This window comes from Dasypus novemcinctus, chromosome 2, assembly GCF_030445035.2.
Source record: "Dasypus novemcinctus isolate mDasNov1 chromosome 2, mDasNov1.1.hap2, whole genome shotgun sequence".
In the NCBI taxonomy this organism is placed as follows: Eukaryota; Metazoa; Chordata; class Mammalia; order Cingulata; family Dasypodidae; genus Dasypus; species Dasypus novemcinctus.
In genome coordinates this window covers 59,733,798-59,755,505 of record NC_080674.1, presented here as the reverse complement: position 1 = coordinate 59,755,505, position 21,708 = coordinate 59,733,798, and the positions used below count along the sequence as shown (strand labels likewise).

General features: G+C 37.9%; 1 protein-coding gene across 9 annotated transcripts in view; it reads left to right on the top strand.

Moving 5' to 3' along the window:
• The window catches only part of PDE4D (phosphodiesterase 4D), a 1,544,760-nt gene that overhangs the window by 1,307,386 nt on the left and 215,666 nt on the right, over positions 1-21,708 (top strand). For all 9 annotated transcript variants that reach the window (XM_071208178.1, XM_071208182.1, XM_058309211.2 and 6 more), the window contains one exon: positions 15,169-15,205. In XM_071208178.1, the coding sequence (XP_071064279.1) occupies positions 15,169-15,205 (37 nt within the window). The remainder of the gene's footprint in view (positions 1-15,168; positions 15,206-21,708) is intronic.

The following is a 21,708-nucleotide window of genomic DNA, read 5'->3' as shown; positions in this document are numbered from 1 at the left end:
ACACACAGAGAGCTGAGACAACAAGATGACACAACAAAAAGAGACACAGATTCCCATGCCACTGACAACAATAGAAGCAGACAAAGAAACAAGACGCAGCAAATAGACACAGAAAACAGACAACCAGGGTTGGGGGGGGAGGGGAGAGAAATAAATAAATCTTTAAAAAAAAAAGAGAGAGACACTAGTGAAAGCTCTGAAATGAAAGAGAAAATAAGAATAATAATGGTAATTATAGTAATAATGCACATTGGTATGTATATATTACCCTTCACTTTTCAAAGTTTCTTCACATCTGCTGCCTCATTTGCTATTTCTCACCATCCTGTGGCTAGAAACATTATTATACCATCTTAGAGTTGCAAGAACCAGGGTCCAGAGAGGTTACTCTTTTTTTAATAAAATAACAAACATTTTGATCATTTCCAGTAGAATATCATTTTGATGATGTCTTTATAAACAAAGTGCTATGAAATACTGCAGCAAAACTCCTGAGAAACAGAGCACCTGTTGGCCAAATTCATTTGACTAAATGAATTACTCAATATAATCAAAATTTGGTTTTCTGTTTTATTTTAAGAATAAAATGCGATAAAATATCACTGATCTTATCTGATCATTGATCAGAGAAGTAATAAAGCAAATAGGTGACTGACTCTTGGGAAAAAATAAACAAATCTATAGGACTAAGCTAAACCTCAGCATCTAAAACATTAACTTATCTGAGGCAGATGAGAATTTTCTAGCAACTTCTGCTCAGAAGACTGTCACACAGTTTGTTAAATACACATGCCCCAAAAGTAACTTAATTTTTATGAAGGAAATCAAGGAAGAGGAAAATTTTAAGTGTTAGCAGGATTTCAGTAAAGAAGGAAGTAAATGAGAAGTAAACTTAAACTGCCATTAATCTTTCAAAATATTTTGTAACAGTAGGAAAAACTAGATAACAGGTTGCCCAAGTGCTGTCACAAAGAAACTAATAATTACAGAATAGAATCACATAAATATGTCTATAGCTTTTTCTTCCTTCAAATTCTTCAGAATGCATTTAAAATTATTTCATTTTCTGAATAAGTTATTTCTGTCATGTTACTTCATTCAGTAATATAATGTTGTGTGTGTTGGCAAGTATACAAAGATACAATACTTCTCAAATTTAACAGGATAGGAACCGGCTGTGGCTCAATCAGTTGGGCTCCCATCTACCATATGGGAGGCCCTGGGTTTGTGTCCTAGGGCCTCCTTGAGAAGGCAGGCTCACCAGCACACTGCATAGAGCTGCCGGCCCACAAGCAAGCACTGTGGAGAGCTGACTCAGCAAGGTGATGCAACAACAAAACAGGGAGACAAGGGAAAAAAACCACAGAATATGCGCAGCAAATGGACACGGAGAGCAGACAGCAAGCAAGTTGCAAGGGGGAGGGGAATAATTTTTTTAAAAAAATTAACTGGATAATTTTCAGTGATAAGACAAATAGGAAATATTGAAAGAGAACTTAGGTGCAAAACATGAGTTTATTGAATACAAGCCACCTCTAAAACCACTGAAGTTAAAAACGGGCCCTGTATTCTCCATCTTCTGCTGAATAAGCACTGACATACCGAATCCAAAGACGGTCCTAGTAGCTCGTTACTTACACTTACATACTTGACTCATGCATACAGAATTGGTGTGTTGGGTCTGGGTGAGGCAATGAGGAGGTGATTGGACTTGCAATACCATAAAAGACTGGTCATACTTACCAATCTAGCTAACCAGTCCCCATGCACCAATCAGAAGTTTAGGACACAATGATCAGGCCTTCGAAGTGTCCCATGTGGGCATTCTGTCTCCTGGTAGACAACCTCCCCCAGCACCATCTCAAACCATTACACTTTCTTTAGCAATTGGCAAGTCTCTGGCCACTTCTTGTGCCTCTAATGTGGGTTTTCAGTTCAGAGCTATTTTGCTCCATTTCTTTTGCCTGAATAGAAGGGTGGTTTTGCCTCTAGTCCTGAGTGTCAAAGAAGAGTGAATGTCTGTGTCTATTCATATCTTCTATTCCAGACTATATTTTTCTCCCTTCATCTTATTAGAGAGGGTATCTCTAAAAATAAAATTAAAAGATGTTGAAGTACAAGGATTCTAGTCCTCACTGGCTCTACATGAGAAGTGTGCAGCCCCCCTCTTAGCTAGGTTTTAGATCTTATTTTGCTGATTGGAAGCCCCCTTATGTTAAATAAACACAGAAAGGTACCATGTTCCAACCACTCCTTGCCCAACTTTGGACTTTTCCCACCAAGGGGTGCTCTCACCACTCACTTTCTAGTGTAGGAATAATGGACTAGGGTCAAAATGTTCACTGACCCACCCTGGGGCATTGCAAAGGACTCACAGGGTGCCAAGGGGTATTTTAAATTTTTAAGGAAAACACATAGCAACATGGGTTGGTCACCTGGTGAACAGAGAGCTTGAGGTATTTCAGAGCTTCATCTGTTGCTGTGTGCCATGAACTAAGAACGTCTGAGAACCTCTGGATTAGGGTGTTTATTCATGTCCTGAAGATTGGAACAAAATCAAATCTCTATGTGAAAAGAAGTTTTGTTAAAGAGAAAGTTAAACAATCCAACAGATTCAAGCCCTGAACTCTCTGATGAACTCTAGGGTATGGAATTTCTCCTATTCTCAATTCTCTTAGGACCCTAGTTAACTAAAATCTTTTATTCTTATCAAAAGTTACATTATTTCTGTAATGAGCCAGGTAGGCCAGGCTTTTTCTCCCATTTCTTGTGGGTTGGCCATATCAGGAACGCACGGTTTCTATTATTATCATCGAATATTGATGCAGACACTCACTCTGGCCATTAAGGCATATGTCGATTGGCAGAATATTCTTAATTCATCTACTGCCGGAATACTTTTTGTTATCTTCCCCCCGCCCCGCCCTTCCCCCCCCCCCCCACCCTTAATTCTGGCTCTTTTCCCTTTGTCCATTCATTGAGGTCATTTTTATTTTGACTTAATAAAAGCAGGAGTTCCATGAATGGTAAAATAATACTTGTAAGTTAGTTAGACATGTTTCTTCAGTCCTTGAATTAAGGGATTAGAAATACCACATGAATATACATTTTATAGTTCTGATCTCATTCTAAAAAATTGAAGCCATGAAAAGGAAATCCTAATCTCCTGAGATCTTGAATAGTCATGTCTTTTTTAATGCTATTGGGTAAAAATAGTTGACTATAATGCATCATTGCAGTGAGATGGTGTCAACATGTTTGGTATCTGTATTACTTTGATCTAACCTTTTAAAATAATAAATGGATTGAGTTATATATACTAATATCCCATAATTGTTACTACCAAAGTAAGAAATACACCCTGAAGTCTTAGGCAATACAGAGAAGGAAATATAAATCATGAAAAGTACTTAAAACAGAGGGAAAAAGAAATGGAGACTGATCAAACCCATTGATAGTTATTAGTTTTATGATAAGGCTACTACATGTCTGTTACATCTTTAGGGGAACTGTCCATAATATTTAGCATATAATTTTCTTTTCTGGATCTCCTTCATACCCAGCATACCCTCTGTGTATGGACTCTAATTTAAATTATAGTGAAACAATAATAATGAGAAAAATAGTCACTCAACTCCCATACCTATGAGAAACAGCAGTGTAAAGATGACTTACTTAAATTTGCAAATGTTTGCTTATGCATTTATGCTTTTTACATCAGACAATATTTTTTAATGAAAGGTAACATCTGCCTACAGAAAAATGTGAGAGAAAGAATGGCTTAATAATAAGAGCCATTGCCTCACAATCCCAGGAGACATCAGATCCCTGCTACAGAGTAAAGTTTGAATGGACATTGGTCAAGGAACAGCTGGCCTAGTTTTCAGTGTATACCAAAGGAACACAACCTCTGGGAGCAATTTATTTGTAGAAGAAAATAACTAAACTAAAATTAGGAAATTTTTTAAACCATCTTCAAAGAAAAAAATCTGCCCAGTAACAGATAGTGCTCTCAATGCAGTGTTGGCCCTGGGTGCATGAACCACCATCGAAAATTATTGGTTCCTGACTCTGGAATTAGTAAGGGATAAGGGGCCTTTACACAAGAGGTTCTGGTTCAGCCACTTGGCAACACCGTGCCTGGCTTGCTTGTTCTCACTTGTTTTCTTACCCCATCACTCTTTCCTCTGTGATTAAAGAAGACAAAAATCAAAACCATGCTCCAGTTATAGTTATATGATAAAATAGAAGTTTCCTGAACTTTAAAACTTGATCGTGGGGGTAGGGGTTAAATGGTGATAGACGGCAAAAAAGCAGAAAGTTGATTTTATAAGAGCCCACTGATCTGTGTCTTGTTCCACATTCTAAATAAAAGGAGCATATTAACTGATTGGCAATTTTGAAAGAGTCATTTTTTTATTCTTTCAGTTACTATCAATAAGACCTATTCCATACGAGGGTATTGTTTTAAGACACCAGAAATCCATGACAAACATGACAAGACTTTGCTTGGATCATGCATTCCTGCCTTTTTTGTTTTCCTTGAAGGAAAATTAGAAAGAAAGAAAGAAGGGAAATATTCAGCCAATATTGAGATTCCTATGCAAATCCCCACTTTCACTTACACATCAATCACTTAAATGTTTATTTTGCTAGTCACAGCCTTAGTTCCAGAGTGAATTGTTCTCAAATATGTTCTGTACTGTTTTGCAAGCCATATAAGGAAAAGAGATCACACTGTTGGAACATTTTTGTGATCTGTTTCTTAAGATAAGATATAATTGGGAGTATTCTTACTAAATCATCCTGACTAAATCTCTGCAATTTGAAACATTTAATAGATGTGCTGTTACAAATATGAACAGGAAAAGCCTTCTACCAGACCTGTGTCTTAAGAAAAATCAAGTCAGGAATATGAGCCACTGGGCTTTATAGTCAGAATCTCTGGCACTTTGTGATTTGGTTCAGGCCAGATTCGCTAAAGAAACACCCCTGATTGTTCAGTCTGCCTACTGCAGTCTCTTAGACCCTCTGGCTTTGCGTCATCTTCCTTTAATTGTCTTGAGACTTCAGGGGATTTCCTAACCTGGGGTCAAGAAAAATTGGCTGTCATTGAATTCTGGACAGCTGTGTCTAATCATAGGTAAGGCATCAATTCCTTCAACCCTCTCATTAGAGGCAGACAAATTAAAAGCAGAAAGAGAAAGAAGAGACACAACTCTGCAAATGCGGGAGGCTTCAGTGCGGCAGGAAATCATTTAAGCAATTCAGTGGATGACACTGTCTCCTAGTAAATGTCATGAATGGTCCCAAGACCAAGACCTTTGAACTCATTCATCGTTTCACTTAGAGGAGAACAAGCTGCAAGCAGATACATTTCCTTGTCTCAAAATTCATTCCTTCTTTGCTACTTAAATAGCTTAAAACGGAATTTATTATAACTATGAAGGCCAGTTTTATTTCCTTGGCTGGTTATTTTTTGTCTGTTTATTTTATTGTTTTGTCTTTTTTGCCAGAATACATGCATTTTGATTTATTAAGATGTATTATCTGAGGTCCGTGTGGTGAGGTTTTGTTAGCTTTGTTTTTGTTTTTTGTTTTGAGGTACCAGGGTCTGGGAATTGAACTAGGACCTCATGTGTGGGAAGCTAGTGCTCAACCACTAAGTCACATTGGCTCCCCTGAGTTGTTTTTTGTTTGTTTGTTTATTTTGCTTGTTGTTCATTCTCATTTTTTTCTAGGAAGCACCAGGAACCAAACCTAGGACCTCCCATGTGGAAAGCAGGCATTCAACTGCTTGACCCACATCTGCTCCCCTGATTTTTTTTAAGTGCAATAAAATAAAGCTTTCATCTAATCATTAGCATTTTCCATTTATAAACACAATTTTAAGGAAGCAAAGAAGAAGACACTTGCTTTTAAAAAAAAAGAATGCTTTTACATTAAACTGAGAAGTTAATTTCATGTGGTGACAGCATACTTTTTTTGTCTGTTTGTATACCTTTTTTTCCTTTTTTTTCCTTCTTTATTTTCTTTTAAATGTTACATTCAAAAATATGAGGTTCCCATATATCCCCCACCCCCCTCACCCCATTCCTCTCACATCAACAACCTCTTCCATCATTGTGCACATTCACTGCACCTGGTGAATACATTTTGGAGCACTGCTGCACCACATGGACAGTGGTCAACATTGTAGTCTACACTCTCCCCCAGTCTACCCAGTGGGCTACGGCAGGACACACAATGTCCAGCATCTGTCCCTGCAGCACCACTCAGGACAACTCCAAGTCCTGAAAATGCCCCCACATTGTATCTCTTCTTCCCTCTCCCTACCATCAGCAGCTGCTGTGGCCACTTTCTCCACAACAATACTACAATTTCTTTCTTTGCTAAGCACAATAGTTCCCCAGGAGAACACCAGTAAGTCCACTCTAATCCATACTCTATTCCTCCATCCTGTGATCCCTGGGATGGTTATGTCCAGTCCCCCTCTACATCAAGAGGGGGCTTAGATTCCACATGGATGATGGATGCAATTCTCCTGTTTGCAGTTATAGGCACTCTTGACTCCCTGGTGTGGTGGTTGACCTTCTTCACCTCCCTGTTAGCTGGCCAGGGTAAGTCCAATAAACCAGAGGGTAGGAGTTGCAAGTCTGCTGAGGCTCAGAGCCTGGCTGTCACATGGACAGTCCAGAGATTCAGGTCTCCTGAATGCAAACCCCAGTGCCAACCACAGGTCTGGTAAATGTATATATTCTTGAGCTTCAGTATTTAAGTTTCCATTCATTTATTCTACCTATTATAGAGGATATATAAAATTTATAACATGTTTCACTATATTTTTGATGTTTTGTTTTGCATTTGTTTAATGATATCCCAGGTTATACTATTTATCTAGGAAAGGGACCTGATGTATCTGAGGCAGACAGCTTGTCTGTAATCCAGCTATCCCAAAATTGGAGCACTTTCAGAGTAGTAAATGTATGTTGTAAAAGGCTCATGATCAACCCTAGCATCATCAGGTCAAGTTTAGGATACTCAGAGGTACATGTCACCTCATGTTGTCTCAGCTCTGGGAGATGCTTTTGGGAATGAAATACGAGTCATTAGTTATTTCACAAATATTTGGTACATGTTCAGGGATATGTAGGTAGAAATATGTTCCTAAAATTGCTTGGCATGTATATAATCTTTAGAGTTTATGTGTAAACATTTAACATTTGATCCTCAAAAATTAACTAGTGAAATATCTTTAGCTCTGTTTTAGAAATCACAAAATTTTGCTCAAAAATGTTGTCTTGCCCAAGGTCACACGTACACACACACATATCATCAAGTGGGACCCAGACATCTTGACACTGAACTTAGTGAATTTTGATAAATTGCTTTTGGCATCTTTGACAGGTATGGTGGCCTCTAGATGAAAATGAAATAAAATAAATAAAGCAATTAAAGTAAAATTTTCATTTCCTTGTAAGGGATGGAGTAAAATTTTGATGAGCATCTGGGCCAATATTTTTACACAGCATCTTTGCAAGCAAGCAGATGCTTTAGTTTGGTTAATATATCAGTGTCCATTTGCTGCCAAGTTTGGAGTAGGTGCTTTTTTTTCCTGGTTGTATATAACATTATCTTCATTGGAAGAAGTATAACTGTAGTTTTATAAAATTTCTCAAGATTTTCTTTAAATTTACATTAATTAAATTAAAGTAAAGTAAAAGTCAGTCCCTCAGTTGCAGTAGTCACATTTCAAGTTCTAAGTAGCCACATGTGGCTAGCACATATTGGAGAGCACAGAGATAGAATATTTCCATCTTTGCCAAAAGTTCTATGAGATGGTGCCTGTCTAGGGTCTAGAATATGTACTTCTATGTAGCTTCATAATAGTCTGACTCTATTTGAGCATGTAGAAAGTAGCATGGTATGGCAGAAATAAAATGGTATTGTAAAGACTGGGTTCAAAACTAGCTATACTGTACATTCTTGTGGGATTTCATGACTGAATGAAGATTTCAGAAATCACCTGGAAGGACTGGCCTAGGATGCTAACTCTTTACTTTGTCTAGTAAAGAATAGTAACAAAATTGTTGCCAAATATATATAATCATTTTATTTTTAAAAGGCATTTTCATGTCAATAAAAAAGAAAGGGCATGATTTCAGAATCAAGGAGTGTTTTTAAAAGAAATATGTTTAGTTTGTTTTGAAAACTCACTCTGTGGTTCATGTTTGCTCTCACTTTGGCAAAGACTCCTGAACTTTTTATTGGGCGAGCACCAGGCCTCAGGCTGGCATTTGAAACCACTGAACTCTGCCACTTGCCAATGACGTGACTGCCAATGAGTTACTTAAGTTCCCAGACCCTCGTTCCTTATCTAAGAATGGGAATATGAACATCCATCCAGCTCAGAGGCATCACAATTGAATACCACGTGTCAGTAGAGCACAATGCCCGGCTCAGAGCAGGCGTTCAGAAAACCGCCCTCTCTCCGGTGCCCTCTGTTTGATCAAGCCCCTCTTTCTAATCTATTAAATCTTTCTACCACATGAAGATCTTTAAAATTGTTGCACTAGCAAACATAAGTCTTTCCCCAAGGAGCCTACCCTGGAGAAAAACTGAAAAGGTAGGGACATACTGACATTAAGAAAGGAACTGTCAAATAAGATAAACTGTGAAAGAAGAACTTGTTCTGAGAACACAAAGTAAATGCACTTGTGAAAACTTCCCCGTGAACTTCCCCTTCCTCTTTCCACCTACTTGGAAGTCAGACTCTCAGGCTAGTAATCAGAGCTACTGACAATATCTTGTGACGTCAACATTCCTGGAAAAACCTCTCTGTTATGTTGACTTTGATTAACTAAGAGAATTAAATATGCTAAGTGATATGTCTACCCACATGGGCTAAATACTTTTTCATGATTTCTGTGTTGGCTTTTATTAAATAAGAGAATAGATATGCTAAGTGACATATTTACACACATGTGCTAAATACTTTTTCATGACTGAAATTAGAAAAAAATTTTGATTTATAGTTTTGTTTTTTGCACCATCATGTAACTAACAAATTTGAGGGCTTTTGTTATGCATCCTGTACTTTCTCTAATGAAGCCTTAATTTTTGTTTTATGACTACTCAAGAAAGGATTATGCTTAAAACTAGAGAATTTTGCATTTAAGTTACAGAAATTCCAAATTCACTTGCTTTGTCATCAGTGCATGGCTTTAACACATTCCGTGAACACACATGGGGCAAAAGCTAAAGATTTTGTTTTCAGAATTTTTTTAGCCAAGATCAGGCCAGACCTTAATTTTTTAAATGTTAATGGGAAGTGAGTAAATGCTTTAAATTTCAGAAGACTAAATAACTTCTAAAGTCCATCCATTTCTAAAGTTATATGATATTTTTAACCATATGGAATATACCTTAAGATGTAATGTTTGCAGAGCACAGGTTCTTTAGAGGGTTTTTTCATGGAGTAATATAGACAAAATGATATATTGAATTCTCCTAGTTTTGGTAAAGATGGCAGTGGGTTTTCTTTTTGCCACAATACCCTTTTCTCCCCTTATCTGAAATGCAGAAAGCAGAAAAACTCACATGCTTATGTCAACTGAGAGAAGACCACCAAATTTCCCTTAGACTGTACACACACACATACATTACATATAGATATACAATACCTTCTTAGATATCTACATATAAATGTATATGTGTACACACATATGCCATTTTCAGAGGTCTTTGTTGCATATGACTTTTGTACAGTCTTGTTATTCTCTGAATATAGACATATGACATTTGTTCCAGCTGGCATGATCACCTGAATGGTTAATCAAGAATTATTATTATTATTATTATTTTTTAAAGATTTATTTTTATTTATTTAATTCCCCTCCCCTCCCCCGGTTGTCTGTTTTCTGTGTCTTTTTGCTGCGTCTTGTTTCTTTGTCCGCTTCTGTTGTCGTCAGCGGCACGGGAAGTGTGGGCGGCGCCATTCCTCAGCAGGCTGCTCCCTCCTTCGCGCTGGGCGGCTCTCCTTATGGGTACACTCCTTGCGCGTGGGGCTCCCCTACGCGGGGGACACCCCTGTGTGGCACAGCACTCCTTGCGTGCATCAGCACTGCGCATGGGCCAGCTCCACACGGGTTAAGGAGGCCCGGGGCTTGACCGCGGACCTCCCATGTGGTAGACGGACACCCTAACCACTGGGCCAAAGTCCCTTTCCCAATCAAGAATTATTTTATTTAACTTATTATTTTATTTTGAGGTTTTAGGACATGAAAGTCACTAGTCTATTGTTGTTTGGGGCTTTTTGTGTGTTTGTTTGCATTTTCGTATAACTTCTACTTGTTATTCTTATCATAAACATATCATCTTCATAAAATGGTAAATGTACTAAAGATTGAGACATGGTTTTGGATGTGCTTTTGGAATTTGATAAATATATTATAGACACAGGTTTGCACAGTGTTTAAGAGCAGAGCCTCCACAGTCAGACTGTCTTCATTTGAATCCCAGCTCTGTCACCTCATGGCCACGTGGCTTCCCTGGACCTCCATCCATTCATGTGCCAAAAGAAGTCAATAAGAGACAATCAATGCAAAGTAGTTATCATTCAATCAATGTCAGTTATCATTATTACTTTATAATAATCATAGTTATTTAGTTGTTAGCATTATTACAGATAATCTTGTATATTTACACTCTGATTTTAAAAGTAATTATATGGAGAGTTTGTTTTAAGAAATTAAAAAAAAGAGTTGTAACATATTTCAAAGACAGTGCTAAAATCAACCAGGCATTGAATTACTTTGCTGGGCACCAGTGAAGGAGACATCAGGATAAGTTACTACTTACTTCCATTATGAATTTACAATTTGGGAGCAAGGAAGGGGTAAAAACTGTATAAGAGAGGGCTGTTTACACAGAAAGTGTAGTTGTCCATAGGTGATGAGGTGAGAACTCATTCACCATTGTTGGTAAAAAAGGGCGTTAGCTTATTTATCCATTGAAAATGAGGAAAGAACTGCAGTTCGGTTTCCCTTTTTATAATAGCCTGGAACATAAAGTCAAAGATGCTCTTTAAATGAAGGTAGACATCTGGACTTGATGATTGATAAATATATTTAGCATTATCTAAAAACCTTCAACGCTGTCTATACGAATACACACAGGTAGCTTGGAATTTGACACTGAAAAGCTCCAGATTGGAGGATACTACCTCACATGTTTCAGAACTGGTTTAATTCTGCTCTCACACTGTTTGGTCCTCAGTAAAAGTTTGTTGGTCATTCTTGCTAAAACACTCAAATTCTAGTAATTGTAACTTTTGACCCAAGAATGAACTTCTTTAAATGGGGAGTAAATGGATTACTTTCATTCCAATTAGCAATGCCTCCCAAAATACCCTGTTTTCATGTAGTTTCTGATCCCCTTTGTCCTCCACACTGGTCTCCCTACTGCCAGTCTTGCCTCTTCAAAGCCCTCACTCATTTACAAGCTGATAACAATGACTCGAGGGTCTTTATTAACCATCAATTTTCTGAGTCTTTGCAGTTTCCTGACAGCACAGGAAAACAAAAGTCATTGCACTATAAGATATTTATTACTGGGAAGTGGATTTGGCTCAATGGATGGTGCGTCTGCCTACCACATGGGAGGTCCAGGGTTCAAACCCGGGGCCTCCTGACCCATGTGGTGAAGTTGGCCAACGTGCAGTGCTGATGCATGGCAAGGAGTGCCGTGCCACGCACGAGTGTCCCCTGCATAGGGGAGCCTCACGCACAAGGAGTGCACCCGGCAAGGAGAGCTGCTCTGCGTGAAAAAAAAAGTGCAGCTTGCCCAGGAGTGGCACCACACACACAGAGGGGTGATGCAGCAAGATGACACAACAACAACAACAAAAGAGACACAGATTCCCGGTGCTGCTGACAAGAGTAAACTCGGACACAGAAGAACACATAGAGAATGGACACAGAGAACAGACAACTGGGGCGGGGGGGAGAGGCAGGGAAGGGCAGAGAAATTTTTTTTAAAAAGTTCCTTGGAGGGGGCTTCTGTAAGAAAAAAAAGATATTTACAACTTATAGTAATTACTGGTATAACTAACGTTTATTGAAATTTACTATGTGCTAAACACTTTTCTTTGTACTTTACATTATTAAATAATTTAATCCCCAAACAACACTAAATGTATGTACTATTGTCTCCATTTTACAGATGAAGAGCTCAAAGGAAAAAAAAAAGGTTAAATAATTTGCACACGTTAACACAGCTAGTACATGGCAGAGCTGGGATTCCAACCCAAGCTTCCATCACAGAGTGAAATTCAAGTTGTTTTACATGTCATACGAAGGGCTCTGTGATCTGCTGCCCAGCTAACCAGCAGCCGCTTTTCTGGCATTTCCTGCCTTGCATGTTATTCTCCACAATCACTGAACTACTCAGCGAAGCTCCTTAACTGCACTGTGTCCTTTCACCCAGGACGTTCCTCTGCCTCCCTGCCCTTGTCCCCTCTTGCTTGCTCCCTCCAGCCACGCTGGTCTCCTTGCTATGTTTTCAACAGAAGTTACTCAGGACTGGGAAGAAAATGGAGAGTAAAGTTTCTGTTTAGGTGATGAAAATTTTGGTATAGATGGTGTTGATGGTAGCTGTTTTTGTATGCTAAGGGTTCCCAATGCACTATGCCAAAAATGGATTGGCTTTTACTCTAGGGATTTGTTAGGTTAGAAGCTTACAGTTAGTTCTGAGGCTGTGAAAGTGTCCAAATTAAGGCATCATCAAAGGCGCTTTCCACCAAGTTACAGCTGTGGGCAATCAGGCACATGGCGGTGTCCTCTAAAGTAGTTTCTCTCTGAGCTCAGCTGTGGGTGATCAGGCATATGACCTGTTCATCTTTCTCCTCCCTGCTGGGTCTCGTCTCTTTCAGCTTCAGGTTGAGGTGGCCTTCTCTCTTCCTCTGTGTTCCATTGATTCCAGCTTCTGGTCCTCAGGGCCTTCTCTCTCAGCTTCTGGGTTTTTTTGTGTGTGTGTCTCTGCAGCTTTTTTCAGTGTCTGTGCTTTTCATTCCTCCATTTATAAAGGATGCCAGAAAGAGGATAAAGACCCTTATTGGGCTCTGCCCTACTAGAGCAATCTAATCCAATGGCCCTGAACTGATCCAACCTAATCAAAGCTTCCCAATAGGTTGCGTTTAAGAACATAATTTTCTGGGGTCCAGAAAAGACTCAAACTGACATAGAAGCACAAAATTATTAATGTAATTAATACCACTTAATTGTATACTTAAAAGATGCCTCAAGTGGGAAATTTTGATATATGTATTACCACCCAAAAAAATGTTTAGGGAAAAAAACATAAGGTACAAATTTTCCCATGACTTTTTCATCAGTTACGAAGTACAAGCCTGAAAACATAACCCACATGTTTTTAAGTGTTTCAATTTATTTATCTTCAATGAAAGATCTTAGAGATCCTGAGAGATGGGATCCTTAGCTGTCTCCTACAAATGCTCAGTCATAGTTTATAGGATTATGCCTGTGATGAAAAATGTTCCTGCTTACATCTTTCTAGGAAAGAGTAATTCTGGGCTTCGGCTCAGAAGACCTTTTTTAGTTGATATCTGGTTCTACCACTTATTAGCTTTTCGACCTTATGACCACTTAGTGCCTTGCTTGTGTCCTCAACAAAATAAGGATGGGAGTGGCTATGGCTCAAGCAATTGAGTGCCTGCTTCCTACCTGGGAGGTTCTGGGTTTGGTTCCCAGTGCCTCCTAATAACAAAAACACAAACAATAAGCAAATGAAAAAACCAGCTCATGGGAGCCAATGTGGCTCAGTGGTTGAGCGCCAGCTTCCCACATGCAAGGCCCAGGGTTTAATCCCCTGCCCTTGTACCTAAAAAAAAAAATTTAAAGAAAAATAAGGATAAGACTATGTCCAGCTGTCGTAGCGTCTCATATTTTATGAATCATCTCTGCAAATTACAGAAGTTCCTCTAAACATGTGATTCTGGAACTAAGGAGATGCAAAATAACATGTATTTCCTTTAAAGTGCGTTGTGATTATATATCCTAACCTATTTCTCTCATTATTTTCCACACTTTTATTTTCAAGCTTTCTGCATAATTGTTTTTTGGATGCTGACCACAAGTGGCCTAATTATTGGTAACAATCCCTTGCTAACATCATCCATACGCTATTTGTGCTGCAGCCTTTGCCCTGAGTGTTGTTTTAGGTCACTTGGGTCCTTTTCAGCTTGTTCCCAAGTGAGCTAATGGCTCAGTTACAGTGTGCTTGGGGTCACGTCCAGGAAGCTTTCTGTGTAGAATGACTACATTCACATTTGATTAAAGGACTTTGGCTCTCTAGATCGAGAAAGGTTGGAGATTTTGGAAATCCCACTCACAAATTATTCATGCTAAGAAATAATACCATGAGAGAACCCCGGGCCCCACGTCTCTCACTTTCCTCCAGAGCAGACTGTTGCGAAACTTTCCTTGCCTTTCCCTGTGCCTCTGTGAACCGTCATGCTGACACCTTGTGCCCACATCCCAGGCGGTGGTGTAGCTGAGGTTGCTGCAGCAACAGCACACACCGGGTAACATTCTCCCGTAACTCCAGTGGCCGGGACGTGAGTCAGTTGAAAAGTTTCGCTGGGTTTTTATTAGCATATGATGCAGTCCCCTGTCATCTACAGTTCCTAGCCTGTCCAAGACTTACACGCAATGGTGAGGAACACTTGATGCTAAACACCTCCAAATGTTCAGTGGTCTAGGTGCCTCTCACTGGAGCGACGGATATTGCTGCCTCCTTCCACAGCACCCATTACTAAACCCTACAAGAGGCCAAAAGCAAAACTCAGACCCAGTTTGAATCAGTTTCTACTATTGTGAATCCTGTGTGCTTAATAAGCAACAGTGACCTTGGTTGATTATCGAGAAAACCCTCTTTTTATCTAGGGAATTGGAAAATGGTTACCATCTGCCTCCCAGAAGACATATTTTCAACCCTGTGGCTGAGAAGAACATATGCTAAAGAATAAGGATGGATTTACTGTAATTCTTTATGGAAACTTATGAAAATGGAACATAGTATTTAATATTGATCAATAGTGGCCATAGAGTTAGTGGTAACTTCTAATACAGGATTTGTTTTATTTTTCAGACATGGAGATGACTTGATTGTGACTCCATTTGCTCAGGTAAGCACAGCTTGGTGAATGAGCAGGTTTCTTGCAGATCTAAAATTTAAATTTGGGTATATAAGTTTCTGATTCTTAATTTTATTTTCAATCAGACACAAATGCGAAGTCTGTGGCTCAGTCAAGTGGTTCAAAAGTGATTATAAGAGAACATGACCTTTGCTTTGGTAGTCTGTTTCTATACACCCATAGATCCAAAGAGTGTCTTTTCCTCCAATAACAAATTACCTAAGTGATATATTTAAATGGGACCATATTTCCTTAATTGGCAATCCCTAGAAGCAGAGGGCTATATCTCAGATTAAATTACACTTGGTTCATTGCTTGAAATTCAATAATCCAATTCAGCCTGATGCTTTATTTACCCCTTTCTTACCCGTTGTTTGCACAAAGATTTAACTGAATGATATGTTTATGTTTATTTGTTCTTTATGTGTCTACAACTCTTAAGGCTATTTTAACCACATGACACAAATGCAAGAAGGCACATTTGTGTGACCTAAAGTGTTTTAGAATATTAAAAAAAGAGTTGATGACCAGCTGTTCTTTGTCTAGATCAGAACTTCTCAACCTTAACTACACGTTTCAATCACCTAGCGAGCTTTTTTCACAATGCCCAACTCACAACCAGACCAATTAACTCTAAAAATCCAATGGTGAGATCCAGGCATCCATATTTTTAAAGGCTCCCAGGTGATTTCATCATGCAGCCAAGGTCTAGAGGACTGCTATAAAGAGAGCATAGAATGGGATAAAACTGATTTAACCCATGGTATGGAGGGGCATAAAGCCAAGTCTGACTGATAAGAAGAATGTTAAATCTCAGTATGCAGGTGATCCTGATTAAAATCAAAACTGTCATAATTAGCTGTAGCACCTTGGGCAACTTGTCTAGGCCTTCTTTACGCAGTCCAGAAAATGGGGAGACTGGACAATTGAGGTAGTCTGCCTGGTTCAAATCCCTTTCCCTCTTCTTGCTAACTGAACTTGGCATATTGCTGAACTTTTCCAAGCCTGGTTTCTTCCTCTGTTTAAATGACAATGGTAAGGGCACCTACATTATATGGTTGTGAAGAGGTTGAAATAACACAGGGCATGTGAAATGCTTAACAGAACTTCCAGAAAATAAAGCACATAATTTTTAAGTGTATTATCAGATAATCAATAAGGTCTCTTCCATCTCTAAAATGTCATAATAGGTAATGTTTAAGAGAGTAAATGATAACAGTGTTTGGGGTCAGGATAATGTTTCTTTCACTTTGTCAAATTTCCTTAAATGTTATATTATTGCTATAATTTAGACCCAAAATTTCATAAATCCATAAGTAATGTGTAATGGTAATTTTTTCATTACTGCAGGCATTTAAAAAGCAAAATATGACCAACAAACATGTCAGATGGTTAGTGTCTTTTTGCTTAAGATTTTACCAGAGAATATGAATTCTTTCCAGAACCTATATTTCTATGTGCAAAATAATTCACACTCTTACGTGCTTTAATCTTTTTTGTGTATGATAATAAATTCATAGAAGTAGAAGGATTTTTAATGGCTTTCTTTTCAGAATTCAAAATTTTATATCTAAGAGCCAAGAGCTGGGAAAACAGATGAAATCAGGCAAAATAATGTTAATAATAGTCATCACCAACTGTAGAAATAAGATACAATTGGAGTTTATTCAGATAACTGTTCTTCCTTCTAATTAAATCTCTAGGTATTGCTGTAAGAAAAAATATATATGGGGAGTGAGTGTAACTTAGTGGTGTGAGTGCCTGCTTCCCATGTACACGGTTTCAGGTTCTATTCCTGGTACCTCCTTAAAAAAAAGATTTTAAAAAAATTTATATATTGAAAAATGAATACCTTGTCCGTATATGATATCTTATCTTCTTACTTCAAGCAGTACTGACTAATCTCCAACAAATAAATAAATTTGACTTGATCTCTGCCATCAGTCCTCTTAAATTCTGAAGAAATCTGGTCTTTTAGATAATTGGGCATTTTCTATAGTTTACTGGTTATCTCCAAAAATTAATAAAATTTCAGTACACTAGGAGAAAACATGTCTTTAAAATACTGTTTAATCTCTGTTGGCCAATGGTTTGAATAATTAAGATGTGTACCTAATACCCTTGAAACTGGAACTTTGACTATAAGCCAGCTCTGTATAATATGAAGGCACACTGATGCCTGAAAATAAGCCTGTAATGTATTTAGTAGACTTTGCTTATGCTTAGCTACATGACTCAGAACACCTTGTGGACGGTGTTTGTTGGTCATTGTCCCAGTGACTACAGATTCTTTTTAAGTGGCAGCTTCACAGTTTTCATGAATGGTTCTCTGTACAAATGGCCAGGTGTAGTACCTGGAAAATTCTATTAGAACTAGGAAGGAAAAAAAGTCTATCAAACCTTGAACAATTTTACCACCAATAGAGCATACTGTGGAAAGCAGGTAAGAAAGAAAGCTGGCCTACTTAGAGACCGTATGTCTGTGGCTTTCTGTGAAGTCCTGTTGGGCACAACTAACATATTTTATTGACCTGGCCACTAACTTCTTATTTTTTTAATGGAAGATAGAGCATTTACCATTTATTATGCTAAAAATATAAGTTGTTTATGGCCCTTGAAGGTTGCCAACATTATTTGGCCTTATATACCTTATACCTTAGCTGCTTTCAAAATGGACAGAAGACTACTGATTATTTTTTAAATTTATTGAAATATATCACTCATACATAAACATACATAAACAATAAGTGTATAATAGTTGTAAACTTACAAAACAAACATATATAACATCAAACAAACATACATAACATCTCACCTTACCACCAATAACTTGCATTGTTTTTAAACTTTTTTAACTAATGATTAAAGAGCATTGTCAAAATATTACTACTAAACAAAGTAGTTTTCCCCTAACCAATCTGATTGTTATCTTTATATCATTTATATATGAACATACATAAACAATTAAGTGTATAGTGAAAGTTGTGAACTTACAAAGCAAACATGCATAACATCATACAGGGGTCCTATACATCAACCCTCCACCAACACCTTGCATTGTCATGAAGCGTTTGTTACAAACTATGAATGTACACTGTCAAAATCTTACTACTAATCATAGTCCTTATCTTATATTTGGTGTGTTTTTCCCCCAACCCTCCCCATTATTATTTTTAAATAGACATGACAGAAGTTATAAACTTATAAAACTATCATGCACATGATTCCCATAACCCTGCAGCAGTGATATACATTTGTTCTAGCTAACAAAGGACACCTTTGTATCTGTACTATCAACCACAATTCTCACCCACCCCTTGGTTTACTGTGCTATCCAGCCCCTAGATTATTCTCTAGCATTCTGTCAATTGGCATTTACATAACTAGACTACCATTTTCAGTCACTTCCCCATTTATAAACTAGCTGTTACTCACTGTGTGTTACCATCCACTCTATACATTTCCACACTTTTACAGTAAAGCTAATTAAAACTTCTTCATACATTAAACATCAGTAGTCCACTCAGTCCTTCTCTTATCTCCTTTAAGAATCCACCCCCAACCACCAGGTCTTGAAGATATTTTCCAATAATTTCTTCTAGAAGTTTCATGGTTCTTGCTTTTATTTTTAGTTTTTTTATCTATTTTGAGTTAATTTTTGGAAGACTACTGATTTTAAGCAAGTCACTCAGGGAAATGTTTAGCCAACTAGGCCAAAGAATTTTTCACTTTTACTAGCATACTTTGGAGTATGAGAATTTCACACTAAATTCTTCTGTTGAAAAAGCTACATTCTTCCAAAATAAAATCCTTTTTCATAAAAACTTTAGAAAATAAATATAAACAAAGGGGGGAAAAGGACATTTTCCCATAATTTCAACCCCCAAAATAACTACTACTGACATTCATTTTACTTTTTATCCCTTTAAGTTTTTTCTGTGTATGTTTTCTTTCTCATGGTTCTTAAAAATGACCTTCTGCTGTATACAGTGTTAAAAGAGCTTCCTCCAAACTCATCTTCAATCTCTTCTTGAACCCATTTGTTTTTAGTGTACCTCAAAAGCATGAAAGTATCCCTCCCTTTTCTTTCCCACTCATTATTTCCCTGTGAAGATAAGAGAATTAAATCCCAAGTTATAAGAGAATTTAGATAGTCATGCTTGGATATATTCCACCTTTTTGGACAGGACAGAAACCTTAAACACCTTGGAAAGATGTAATCCTCAGAAAAGATTTTACAATATCCTTCCATATTCTTGCCCAATGTCTAAAATACTATCTGGGTTAGAAATTCTTGCTAGTGTTTAACCTAAATTTTTCACCTCTGATTTCTGATGATTTCCCCTTCAAGTTCAGAATCCCCTCTATCTCCTGAAAAAAGTGTCAGCTTTATATATTTCATTTATTTCAATTTGAAAATAGGCTGCTAGTGTTTGTGTTGAACTCTTTTGCTGTGGGTATTTCCTTAAACATGTAACCTGGATGCTGAGAGGAATCCCACTACCACGCCACACCATGACATGTAGCATCTGGCATTTTCCTCCCACAAATAATACAACAATCTGGACAGAATTAATGGGTGTTGATGGAGCACTACGAAGGCACACACGGAATAGAAACGCTTCTTTGTAGTGAGGTGGTGCTGATCCCACCAGCCCATTCTTTGTGATAGGACTACCATTGATAAACTCTAAGTCAACCAGAATTCTCATCTGGAAACATGTTAACAGAAGTGAAATCTTAAAAGGAAAAGGCAGAAAATACCCAAACATACCTGAAGAGTCTCTCACATTGAGGAGATATGCCTGATCTGAAAATTCAGAGTAGGAACAACCGAATCATTTTAGTTTTACTCTTACCAAAATGCAACATTAGGTATAATTTTAGGGGGAAAAAATACAATTTATTAACTCCAGAGAACTTTAGCACTCTCAGGAATAGAACATGGCCAATATTTTTATGGCCGTGCCTGCCCCTCCCGTTTCACCCAGCAGCCGTGACCTGGGCCTGCCCAAGCCTAGTTCTTTTTGAACCCAACAGGCCCTCTCTGGCAGGTTACGGAAGATGATATTTTATTTAAGTGACTTCTATTTTTTAGCTTTTCTTTAGCTTTCATTAAAATTAATTACAGCTAGCATCTTTTCGGGATCTAAGTACTTTGTATGTCAGACACTATGAAATTGTCAACCTTTCTTGACCTGCAAAACCCAGCAATTTCACATGGTTTATCAGTAACATAAAGTAGAAATAGAGCTGACCTTTCTTTCTAAATAATTGTAATTTGACTCCAAATTTTTCTGGAGGCAAACAGGAAAGGAATTCTTTTTCAAAAGCCTCCCCAATTTTCGTGAACAGTGGCAACTGCTGGGCTGTGTTTTAGCACCACCTAGTGGCACCATCCAGTTGCATGAAGTGTATGTGGAATGAAAAACACAATCCTCAAAGCCATTCCTTTTTTCAAAAGTCTGCCTTTAAAAAAGCAGGACTTTTTCTATGAGAATATTATTGCCACCTCCTTTTAAAAAAGAAAAGCAAACTCCTCTTTAAATCTTCAATAAATCATGAATATATAATCATATATTTACTTTAGGCTATGTTCAATTTTTTAGCCATTTACGGAAGCCTACATTTGTCTGCCATTTTCTGCGAATACTATTGGTTAATAAACACTTAGAAGGACCTAAAATAATCTGCAAGAAGTGTGTGTAAATGATGCTTACTATCTCTCAATGGGTTGGTATACGATCCAGTTCTGCTCAGAAGTTTTCTATAGCACTATCTGTATTTCTTTCCAAAGATATATATATTTCTCACCATTCCCAAGGTATTTTTTTACCTTGACTGATAATTATTTCGCTTAAAGAGGCAGATGGGAAAGAAATTACCTTGATTTTTCAACCATTGAACTATATGCAAGAAAACCTGAGGAACCTTTGTGGTTAGCAAGCAGGAAGGAGTGAAAAGCCAGTTAGAGTTCTCACTGCAGTTCTGAAAGGGCTGAAATCACAGGGAGTAGGCACGACCTAGAACAAAATAATAACCAAGCCTTAATGCAGAGGCTTGAGTAAAACTGTTTCTAGTTCTCCCCCACAAAATAAACACCTCACTCTCCACATGCTACAACTCAAGTGAGAGCATTAAACATCAACATGGCGTGTCCATGCTGCACACACCTAGGCCCAATCAGCTAGGCCCGCGGCAACACCTCCTGTAAGATTTCCTGGAATTTTCATTTTGCACGTCTGCCCACAGCATGTATGTCACATTAAAGAAGATAATAGTTACTACTTAATGTAAGCTTTATAAAATATCATTTGTCCAACTGCAAAAAGCAATGATCCAACACTTGCACAGAGAGGGAAAGATGAACCACAAGGTTCTTTATTGCAACTGTGTTTGTGAAAATAAAATTTAGGAGACAACGTAAAAGTCGTCGGTAGGGACCTGACAGCTGACTGGCTGGAGGAGAAACTGGAAAAGAGATTTCCTTTTTA